Source organism: Bombina bombina, chromosome 1 (genome assembly GCF_027579735.1).
Source record: "Bombina bombina isolate aBomBom1 chromosome 1, aBomBom1.pri, whole genome shotgun sequence".
NCBI lineage: Eukaryota > Metazoa > Chordata > Amphibia > Anura > Bombinatoridae > Bombina > Bombina bombina.
Window position 1 is genome coordinate 831988080 of NC_069499.1, and position 12700 is coordinate 832000779.

General features: G+C 36.1%; 1 protein-coding gene across 4 annotated transcripts in view; it reads right to left on the reverse strand.

Annotated features, from left to right (window-relative positions):
* The window catches only part of ZNF185 (zinc finger protein 185 with LIM domain), a 334258-nt gene that overhangs the window by 246260 nt on the left and 75298 nt on the right, over nt 1–12700 (reverse strand). For all 4 annotated transcript variants that reach the window (XM_053699442.1, XM_053699440.1, XM_053699441.1 and 1 more), the window contains exon 2: nt 1889–1967. In XM_053699442.1, coding sequence (XP_053555417.1) covers nt 1889–1913 — 25 coding nt within the window. In that variant the 5' untranslated portion in view covers nt 1914–1967. The remainder of the gene's footprint in view (nt 1–1888; nt 1968–12700) is intronic.

The window sequence follows — 12700 nt, forward strand, 5'->3', positions numbered from 1 at the left end:
ATGAAGAGAAAGGATGCGCAAGTGCATATCCTCTGGTATAAAGTAACTTACAGCCTGATTTCTCAAAAACTTGCCGGCATAGAAATCATCAGCTTATTTTACTCAGCATTATGTGCCAGATAAATGTAGCCACCAATCAGCAAGGGCTACCAAGGTGCTGAACACAAAATGGGACGGCTCCTAAGCTTACATTCTTGCTTTTCCAAATAAAGATACAAAGAGAATGAAGAAAAAATGATAATGAGTAAATTACAACGTTGTCTATAATTGCATGCTCTATTTGAATCATGAAAGTTTAATTTGAACTAGAAAAATTAAAATTTAAATTCACAAAGTAAAACATCAAATTATGTGTTAATAATGTGTTTTCAATATAGTACAGGGTGAACTGAGTTTTCAAATGACTCTTTTTGTTTGTTTTTTGGCATTTTCCGTACTGTCCCAACTTTTTTAGAATTGGGGTTGTACAATATTAGAACATTCAGCAACAAATATTGGCAAGTCCAGAGCTTACACCAGTAGATCACCATAACAAACATAACAAAAAGTAAATCCCATTTAACTACAGTATGGGCATCTATGCTCTATCTCAATCAACTGGCAAGGATTGTATATTGCTATCTGGAAACAGGAGAATTAATGTATCATTTTGCCTGAGCTATCTGTAGAAAAAAAAATGTCTAAAAACAATTGCTATACATCCTGAAATTCTTCAATGCAAACTTCTCCATTTTAAAAATACACCCAATGCAATCTCATGGATCATTCTTTATCTATCCAACTGTAGCTGGTTATCTCATTTACACAGTGCTAGAGGCAAAAGGGTGTGGCTAAAACCCCTTATATAGGCTATGATCTATATATATATATATATGTGGTTTATCCACACCCTTTTCCTTCTTAGTTATCTATGTTTATCATTTATTGTGTCAGTGCTGTGCTATTCTTATCAAGCAGTGTGAGATGCTTCCTGTGCTACTCAGCACTAGGTTCTTGTTAATCAGTACAGTTCTGCAGTGCCTAATTGTCTTTGCCTTTCTATTGCAACTTACAGCTGCTAATTATTTTGCCAGTTTTGCTTGTTTCCTGAACTCAGCTGTTACTACCTGCTTATCAGCCTTTTCTGTACCTTAGTCATCAGCCACATTATAATAAATATCCCCACCAATATATAGCTTCTCTTAATAAAAACCTTAAGATGGCATATTTGTGTCCAAAAATAATCCTCAAATCACATCTACTGTTTGCAGAATTGCAGATGTGTTTTCCTGCATCTTGTATTTAAAGGGGTAGTCGAGCCAAAATAAAATTTCATAATTCAGATGGGGCATGTAATTTTAAACAACTTTCCAATTTACTTTCATCATCAAATTTGCTTTGTTCTCTTGGTATTCTTTGTTGATAGCTAAACCTAGGTAGGTTGATATAATAATTTCTAACCTGTTGAAGGCTGCCTCTTATCGCAGTGCATTTTGATAGTTTTTTCCACAGATAGACAGTGCTAGTCCATGTGTACCATATAGATAACATTGTGCTCACACCCGTGGAGTTATTTATGAGTCAGCACTGATTGGCTAAAATACAAGTCTGTCAAAAGAACTGAGATAAGGGGGCAGTCTGCAAAGGATTAGATACAAGGTAATCACAGAGGAAAAAAGTATAATAATAGAACAGTGTTGGTTATGCAAAACAGGGGAATAGGTAATAAAGGGATTATATATCTTTTTAAACAATAACCGTTTAGGTGTAAAAAGTCCCTTTAAATAAATTATTAACCTCACAGCTCTTCCAAACCAAATGTCACACTTCAAGGAAAATAGATCATGCCAATCAGAAAACTCATTGCATGCAAGTTTAAAGAAAAGAACACAAATACTTAACAATTTACCTTTCTTCGTTTGTACAGATGTCATTTTTTAAACGCACTATCCTTTGAATCAGTTCTTGAATTGCTGCTGCCAGTAAATCTAAAAATAAAATAAAAAACAGAAAATAAAACAAACAATAAGTTCACAAGTAATTATTTTCCACCTACCGTTTTTATTAAGACAAAGAGTTAGTTTTCATTGTTGTTGCAAACGGTGTAAACTGGTGGTAACAATTAGTTTCTCCATTAAAGTCTCTGGAGATGTTTTATGAAACCACCAGTTTACACAGGGATCCCTGCAAATTAATAATGCCTGGTTAAACGGACATGAAACGCAATTATTTAGATACAGCATGCAATTTTAAATAACGTTCAAATTTATTTATGTTATCCAATTTGTTTTGTTCTCTTTATATCCTTGGTTGAAAAGTATACCAAGGTAGGCTCAGAAGCTGCTGATTGGTGGCTGCACATATTTGCCTCATGCCACTGGCTTTTAGTTAGCTTCCTGTAGTGCATTGCTGCTTCTTTAACAAAGAATACCAAGAGAATTAAGCAAATCTGATCTATCTGAATCGTGAAAGAATAATTTGGAGTTGTATGTCCCTTTAAGGAGATCAAATGCCCGATGCATACCTCCCAAGCAGTCCAGGGGCCAAGTCTGTGTGATCTCTGGAGTTTAAAGATGGATCTGGGTTATCTAAAAGGCAGGTTTCAACATTTCAAAGAAGGGTTTATCCCCATATAAATAAGGGCCTTTGGATTTATTTATATAACTTTGATCTGCACTTAGGGGCTCCAATGAGCCTGTACTAGACACTTATGAGTTACTCATGCTGCAGGGTGTGCAGGGCGGAACATGTATTGTGCCTCTGGACATCACGTAAATAGTGCACATAAATTCCTCCCTGCACACCATGAAGCATGTGTAACTCATAAGTGTCTAGGAAAACATGGCTGAGTTGGCAACCCTAGTCTGTACCCAAATAAAACACATTTATTTACACCAGGTGATCACTATAACAACAGTGATCACCTGGCTACTAAAATCTTTATAATGACTTTATTTAAAAAAGAGGACCTCCTGGACTCCTGGACTGAACAAGAGGTACTGAGATCTCTAGACCTTTTTATAGCCTATTGCCTAGAGGCCTCCCATGCAAAAAGTGTATTTTGTTTTTATTTTAGTTTTAGAAATATGATACCCAAGCAGCTAATTGCCTTTCAAATGGATGTTTGTATGCCTTAAAGGGGCATTAAACACTATAAAAATGCTTGATAGAATAATGCATTCAAAGAAAAGATTAGTCTGAGAATAACATATAGAGGCATTTTTTAAAGTTTCATTATCTGTTTAAATAGTGACAAAATAAGTGTAAAGTTTTAGTGTCTATAAAACAATAGGAACTGCCATGTTGTAACTTAGGTTACCTTCTCTGCTGTGGCCAGTTAGAGATAGTTATAAATGGTTCAAAACAACGAAAAGAGCAGAGTAGTCCCAAAAGCGTAGCAGTAAAAACAAATTCAGCTTTATTTCATCTCTTTAAAAACAGTGACAGCAAACTGGTGAAACAGACAGGTGACACTGGATACTAGTCTATGATGTCATATTCAAGGGCTGAAGATTGGGAGCGCGACTGCTATTCGGTGGAATAGCAACAGAACGCCACAGACTTCCTCCATGTGTGCACAGAGGTTACACATCTACTACGGAGGAAAGCGACCGGATCGCTGGGTGAGTCCCCCGCTTCGAGTGTGGTGGTACCACTTTATTCCCCAACACTTGTACCCATTTTGGAAGGGCTGTCACATTTTTGTGGAGTGTGCATGTGTATGACCCCGCACTCATCTGCACCTTAAGTCGGCTCGCCACTACTGTGCCCCCCCTCCGTTTTTCTCCCTTTGCCTTCATATCACCCATTTTGGGGTTGTAACTTTGTTGTAACTCTATAGTTATAAATAGGTCACTAGAATGTGCAGCCAACGACTGTGTGGAATATAACAGTGTTCTGCACTTCCATTTCTAACAGGAAATGAAAAGTTCACAATTTCAAAATGAAATTAGAGGAAAAGGGAACAAATAAATAATGAAAGTATATTGCAGAGGTTTTTTTTATATATATGATTTATCATTTTATATTACCATCTCAAAGTGTTAAATGTCCCTTTAAGGGAGATGAGGCCAAGAGATTTTCATAATAAGCTCCACCCAGCTATCTCTTCTGTCCTGCAGCTACCTGGCACATCAGGGTTTCTGGGGCTTTGCACCCATGCATGATAATGTCGCTAGCATCCATGGGTTCCCCTGGCGACATCCACAACCTAGGCATTGTGTGTTTGATGAGTATGTATCATTCTCTGTACTTAAACAGGTTAAGCAATCTGAAAATGGTGTTTAAGTGTTTTCAAGTAGCTTAAAGTTGCATGGAAGTTAAAATTTCCATAAATCAGATAGAGCATGCAATTTTATACAACTTTCCATTGCATTTCTATTATTAATTTTATACTTTTTTGAGCACTATAGGACAGCTTAGTGTGCAGCAATGTACATAAAGTTGCAAACACTACTGCCATATTGTGTTCGACATGTGCATGCTCTTGAGCCTATATAGATATGCTCTTCAACAAAGGATACCAACAGAACATTTTGATAAAATACGTAAACTAGAAAGTTACTTAAAATTGCATTCACTATATGAATCCCATTAAATAGAAACCAGTATATAAACACGTGCCTAGAATGATAAGATGTTTTTATTAGATGGGTTTTTCTGAGATTTCCAAATTCAGAACTATTCAAATGCATTCATCAAGCTCACACTATCCCATTTATCTTACACCTTTTAATGTATTCCCACATAAACCCCCTAAATACATCACTATTCCACTGATAAGAACATTTTCAGCTGTTTGTCAAAGTATTATTGGACTTTTTAGATTTGACACCTTGGACTTGTTAAAAATCATGAAAAATAGTTTATATCACTTTTTTAAAACTATAAAACTGGTACACAAAGTGAATACAATCATTTCAATGTTCATGTATGATTGCAGTAAAGTATCTGGAGGTTGAAACATATTAATTAAAAAATGAAGTGCAGTAATATGAAATAATTAAAGTGATAGTAAATCCTAGAGTTTGTGAAACGCTAGGATTTACCAGTGGAACAAATAAAGGGGACTTTCAGTCATGAAGTATAAAATACTTTATGCTGAAAGTTCCTTTAGTTGTGTGATGCGGTCGCCGCGCTACGCTCCTCAGGCAGCCCATAGCAGAACGCTATTTTGATGTGAGGTGATATTAGCCAATAGCATGCTAGCTATCCAGCATGGCGCCAGCTGGCTCACACGACTATTTGCTAAGAGGTGGAAACGTCACCTCACAGCAAAATAGCACTCTGCCGTGGGCTGTCTGAGGAGCTCAGTGCGGTTAACTCAATCGCATATTCTCAAGTGTACTAGCTCAACATGAAAATATGAATATTTCACATTCTGCTATGTTCTTTACATAGCAGAATATGTTCTATTTATTCATAAATACACGTTTATATATATATATATAGCTGATGGTATTTTGGTACAATATATATATATAATATAGGTATAGACATATACAGATATATATAGGAATATCTATTTATAAATACTTAGAACATAGTCCCCCATGTGAAGAACATTGGAATGTGAAATATTTACAGTAAATACACAGTATAACACTTTATAAAAAATGAATATTGTATAAATATGCTTTTAACATGTTTTCATTTACTTGACTGCAAAGGACTCCAATGCACTTATGTATATGTTTATTTGTGTGTACGTATATGTATTTATGTCTATGTGTATATATATGTCCGCAAATACATATACGGTATCTACACACACAGTATATATATATATATATATATATATATACACACACACACACACATATATATATATATATATATATATATATACACAGTCTATATATATATATATATATATATATATATATATATATATATATATACACTGTATATATTTAGACATGTATATGTATCTCTATATTAAAGCCCTTTGCATGCCTTTTTTTCCTAACACCTGAGACCTCATATCTTTGAGCCCTTATAACTTTTTTGTGCAATTTTTTTTTAAAATATGTTGTATTAGATAGTGTTATTATGAGTGTAACTGTACTTTGTAATGTATTTTTGCTGTGTTTTGTGACACTTTTTTGTTTTGTGAAACAGTTAACCTGAGCTCTTAGGACACAGTAATCATTCTATCGTAAATCCCGATTGCGCTCACGCCTTCGTGTTTACTTTCAACTTTTAATACTAGTGATAAATGTGATACGTAAAAAGCTGCAACAAAGTTTTCACTCTCACGTAACTGTTAACGTGTCACTTGAAATCTGACCCATAATGAATTAAACAAACCCATAATAGGAAAAGAGATTAGAGAGATGGTTAAATCAATCAAAGCAGATAAATCTCCAGGTGACTTACCAGGGGATTTCTATAAGAGCATGGTAGAAAATATAGTTAGGACATTACAAATGTTATTTAATAATTAATGTTTTGGAGGATACTTTATTCTCTAGTGGTTTCAAATTGGCAAATATCTTGATTATTTTAACATTTATTAAAGACCCTTTAAATACAGAATCGCATCACCTGATTTAATTATTAGATCACAAAATCTTAAAGATTTTGGCTGGAAGAAAAATGTAATCCCAGAGCTGATTCATAAAGAAAAAGCTGGCTTCCTTTCAGGAAGAACCTCCTCAAAATGGTAAGGAAACTTCTTCAGGTAATAGATACATTTTGGAATGAAAAAGGAAAAAAGGACAATAATTTACCTGAGACTTTTCTCCAATCTTTGGACGCTGAAAAAGCTTCCAAATATGGGGGTAATGTAAAACAATCCATACTAGAAGTCTTAAGCTCTTAGTTGGAAAGATTATTAAAGGGACAGTCAACTCCAAAAAATGTTATTGTTTAAAAAGATAGACAATCCCTTTATTACCCATTCCCCCAGTTTTGTACAGCCAACATTATATTAATACACTTTTTACCTCTGTGATTAACTTGTATCTAAGCCTCTTCTGACAGCCCCCTAATCACATAACTTTTTATTTATTATCTAGTGACTTGCATTTTAGCCAATTAGTGCTGTGTTGTGTACAACTTCACGGGCGTGAGCACAATGTTATCTATATGGCACACATGAACTAGCTGTCTCCTGTTGTGAAAAGCAAATAAAAAAGCATGTGATAAGAGGCTGTCTGTAGTGGCTTAGACACAGGCAGAAATTTAGAGGTTTAAATGTTATAAAGTATATTAATCTAACAATGTTGGTTGTGCAAAGCTGGGGAATGGGGAGTAAAGGCGTTGTCTATCTTTTTAAACAATAACAATTTTAGTGTTGACTGTCCCTTTAACATTTATATACTGTTTTTGTAATTAGATTTATATTGTCTCTATGAATTGTAATTTCTTCATCTTCTCAGATTAATTGTAATCTGTTTGTATGTAACTATTTTTAATTGTGCTAAATAAAGATTTAAAAACTTTAACAAGCCCAAGCAGTGTGTGTGTATATCTATCTATCTATCTATCTATCTATCTATCTATCTATCTATCTATCTATCTATCTATATATATATATATATATATATATATATATATATATATATATATATATATATATATATATATATAAGATTCTGAGGTTTCAATGCAGATACCTTTCAGATTAAAAGGGTGTAAAGTTTCCATACCATTGTCAAATTCTCTGTTGCTTTGTTTTATAAATTCTGAGTTAAGAGGTGTAACCTCAATGTCGGAAATCAAGGATTATATATTTACTGCCTTACTATCATTAATATTGAATCTTTTGCTTTGAACAATACTAAATGGATTAGCATAATGTAATTGATGTATTGTTCTCTTTCATCATGTTTAAGTGTAGATTTTATAATTCACGGTATTGTTCTCAGGAATCTGTGAGGGAGTATAGCTTTACTTAAAGGGACAGAACACAAAAAAACAAAATTGTTTTTATATTAATGTATTTTCAGTGACTTGTTATACTAGCTGCAGAGTAAAAAATTTATGAGAAATTGGATTTTCAGGTTTCTTTGTGTATATGAAGTGTATATGAAGTGCTTTTAAACCACAGCCTATTGCAATGGGTTGAGCTTCAGGTAATATATCTCATTATGCTATCACTTTGTGTACACACACTTGCTTCCTTATGTTATATTTATCTGGAAAACTGTTCTCTCTAAGTATTGAGCTTTAAAGGAAAATTACCCACTGTGAGTTTAATTTCTTCTGATGGCTGGGTTTACTTAGCTGAGACTCCAGTATCAAAACTATCAGTATAGGTTGAGATACCACAGGCTGAATCAGCTATTTCAAAAGGACACAATAGGGGTAAAGGAGCTATTTGTAAGCAATTTAATACACTTCAGCTAATCAAATGGATCATTGGGAACAATTTAAATGGGAGAACATTTTTGGGTGAACTGTCCCTTTAAAGGGACAGTAAACATCTTGACATTTCTGTTGTCTTACTGTAGAATAAAATATCAGCCAAAAATTATCATCTTGTTTGCTGCAATCCTTTGTCAATAGCCAAACCCCACTCACCACTTTTCTTATTAGCTGAAGCCAAATATGGGCTTGAGTCTGCAGACAACAAGGTTAGCCTCAGTAGTAATGCTAGCATAAAGTGCACTGTCTTGCAGTTGTTATCAGTTAAAGCCAACAACTGTGACATATGTGTAGCAGAGTTAGCCTTCAGAATCAACAGGGTGTTTTTCCAGCTCAGAGAATTAGAAAAGCCATACTAGTAAAAGCTAAATTACAAAAAAATAAATAATGAAAGAACATTGCAAAGTTATTTAACTACGCACAACTAAACATTTTATTAAAGGTCAAAATTAAACTTTTATGATTCAGATAGAGCATGCAATTTTAAGCAACTTTCTAATTTACTTCTATTATCATTTTTTCTTTGTTCTCTTGGTATCTTTATTTGAAAAAGCAAGAATGTAAGCTTAGCAGCCAGAATATTTTTGATTCAGCACCTGGGTAGCGCTTACTGATTGGTGGCTGCATTTAGACGCAACCCAGGTGCTGAACCAAAAATGGTCCGTCAACCAAGCTTACATTGTTGCTTTTTCAAATAAAAATACAAAGAGAATGAAGAAAAATTGATAAAAGAAGTAAATTAGAAAGTTGCTTAAAATTGCATGCTCTAGTTGAATCAAATAATTTTGACTAGACTATCCCTTTTTAAATCTCAAGGCGTTTTCTGTCCCTTATGTATTGAGTAGTAAAGTTATTTAACAATTCTATACTTCTGACTCATACAAGTTGTTAGAATTTCTTACGTAGATTTCTAGGCACTTGTAAGGTGGCTGAAGGGTCTTGTTGAAAACCGAGCCTTTTTTACCTATCTTTTCCATTGTTTCATTAGTAACACCTATGCATATGTGAGGTGCTGAATACATCATGAAAAAACAATAGGGAACATATTTACAGAATGGTTTATATAATAGTTTGTAATTGTCATACTGTACATTTAAATGTCTGTTTTTTTTTATGGTAAATCAGTCTCGCTGGATGGAAAAAATGTGTCTGCAGAGGCTGGCCATGGATGTTTAGGGGCAATCTAGACTTGTGGTTGAGGTTTTTCATATACACTTTGGCCCAGCATATGGAATTCATAAACACCCTATTGCCCCAGTGAATTATCTTTGCCTCATTGTGTCATGTGTCTCGCTATCTTAAAGTGGACAAATATGTGTCAATTTTATAATAATAATAACAACTTATATATTCCTGAAAGGCTTGTGTTGGTCTTTCACTGTGTTGGGGAGAATGTTCCATAGAGTTGGGGCTGCATGGCTAAAAGCTTACAAACCACATTTTTTATGAATTCTTGGCACGTTTAGCTTCTGGGCATGTGCTGATTGAAGAGTGTGAGTTGGGACATAGGGCACAAAAAGCTTGGTCGCTGATCATGCAGAGCTTTGTAGGATAGCAGGCCTATTTTGAATAGTATGCACCACTTTATTGGCAGCCAGTGGAGGGAGTGGAGGATGGGTGTCACATTGCAAAGTTTTGACTGGACAGTTAGCAGCTTTGCTGCAGCTTCTGTACCAAGTGAATGTGATGGAGTCGTTTTTCTGGGAGAACATTATAAAGTGCATTGCAGTAGTCCAAAACATGGATGACCGTGGGAAGATCTTCTGTAGAAATCAAGTACTTGATAACGGCTATATTCTTTAAATGAAAGAACGAGGCTTGCACTGTGGTGGATATATGATGTTTCAGGGAACGTTCTGTCAAGGATAACACCAAGATTTCTTGCTAGATTTGAGGTTTCTAGTTTTGATCCTCCACACTCTAGACCAATTTGTTAATCTTGTTGCAGCTTAGCTATCATACTATCTGTACCCATCACAGATACTTCTGTTTTGTCTAGGTTTATTTTCAACCAACTGGCATTCATCCATTCCAAGAGATCATTAAGACATTGACTGTTTCTAAAAGGAATTTTGAGTTTGAGCTGAATGAGATACTGTATATATTTTTGTGTCACCTGCATAACAATGGTAGCTGAGGCCATGCTGCCTTATATCTCCCATTGGAAGCATATACACTGCAAATAACATGGGGGATAAGATGGAACATTCTTGGATTCTACACACCAAGGGGATAGGTGCAGAAATGTATACTTCAGATTATACTCTCTGGTTCTGTCAGACAAAAGTAATTTGAACTATCTTAGAACTGTACCACTCAGCCCACAGACATCCTGCAGGTGATTAAAGTGATGGTGAATCCTAGTGTTTCTGAAACGCTAGGATTTACCATTGGAACAAATAAAGGGGACTTTCATTCACAAAGTATAAAATACTTCATGCTAAAAGCTCCTTTGTTTCAAGCAATCGCCTTCACTGAGCTGCTAAGGCAGCCCACCACTTTCTTCGCTATCTGGCAGAGAGGTGACGTTTCCACCTCTTAGCTAATAGCATTGCAGGAAATGCCTTAGCAGCTCAGTGAAGGCGATCGCTTGGAACAAATAAAGGAGCTTTCAGCATGAAGAATTTTATACTTTGTGAATGAAAGTCCCCTTTATTTTTTCCAATGGTAAATCCTAGCGTTTCAGAAACGCTAGGATTTTCCGTCACTTTAAAGGGGCAGTAAACCTAAACAATAATGTTATATAATTCTGCAGCATTAATTTATTGCCAACTTTATACGCCAAAGTATTTGAAAGATTTTTAATGCCACAGTAGAAATTTGTAGAACGCTGCTCCTGGCTCTACTGAGCGGGTCTAGTCTTTTCAGAAGCACATCGCAGCATGCTGTCTAGTCACAGCCGGCCCGATCATGCCATTAAACTTACTGTAGGTTGCTCCCGCTCACGTGCTAACGTGGCAAGCACAAAAAGCCGAAGTTACAATATTACAATCGTGTTAACGTATTCTCTCATAGATTTCAATGGAGCTTGAAAAGTAGAAAAAAAAATTACACCCTTATTTGCACGCAATAAGCTCCCTACTCTAATAACCCCTAAACTGTCACATAGCCCACCACAAAGTACCCCACTACACTATTAAGCCTTAAACCACCAAACCCCCACATCGCAAACTGCCACGCATTGAAAATATGGGAAGAGTAAGGAGGTGGTTTTGGTATTTTACTTTCCTCTCGTTACACCTTTCAACAAATACAGCCCTTCTCTTCCCTCACATTTTCTTCATTTGAAGCACACATGATTCGTTTATTTTCTCCCCTCTCTATACGTGTTGCAGTCATATACCGCCCCCCTGGCTCCCCAACTCAATTTTTAGATCACTTTGCTGCCTGGCCTCCTTATTTCCTTTCCTCAGACACCCATGCCCTCATTCTTGGTGACTTCAACATCCCTCTTGACAATCGCACTGCCTCCTCTGCAAAACAACTTCTGCAACTCACTTCCTCTTTCCGCCTGTCACAATGGACTGACTCTCCCACTCCCAAAGATGGTCACTCCCTTGATATGATTTTCAGCTATTGATGCACTCACATTTCATAAACTCCCCTTTTCCTCTTCCTGACCATCTCCTAACTTGCAACATCACTTCCCTCCCTACAACCCCCCCCTTCTTCTACCCCTTACACCAAACTTCACAGAAGCACTAAGTCATTAGATCAGCAACAGCTTGCTAGCTCTCTCGAACCTCTTATTTCTTCCATCACCTCCTTTTCCTGCCCTGACCAATCTATCTGCCACTATAACTCCACCCTTACATCAGTCATTGACACCCTGGGCCCTCCTACCATAGCTCAGAAACCACACTCTCATCCTCAGCCTTGGCACGGTACCTACGCAGATGTTCCTGTACTGCTGAGCGACACTGGAGGAAATCTGGGAGTTCAGCTGACTTTCTTCACTACAAGTTCATCCTGAACTCCTATTATTCTGCCCTTGAACTTTATAAGCAACAATACTAATCTCATCTCTACTCTTTCCTCTAACCCAAAACATCTGTTTTAAATGTTCAACACTCTTCTCCGCTCACCCCCAGCTCCTACTTCTCTCTCAGCTCAAGATTTTGCCAGCCACTTCCATAACAAAATTGACTCCATCAGAAATGAAATCACCTCTCAACTTACTACCAATCTCCCACCCCCTCAAAAGCTCACAATCATTCAAAACCCAAATCTCCTTAAATTTAGCTCTTTTGCCCCTATTACTGAGGAAGAAGTTTCTGCCCTTAAACTGTCCTCCCACCTCACTACCTGTCCCCTCGACCCTATCCCCTCTCAGCTACTCCCATTCTCTCTC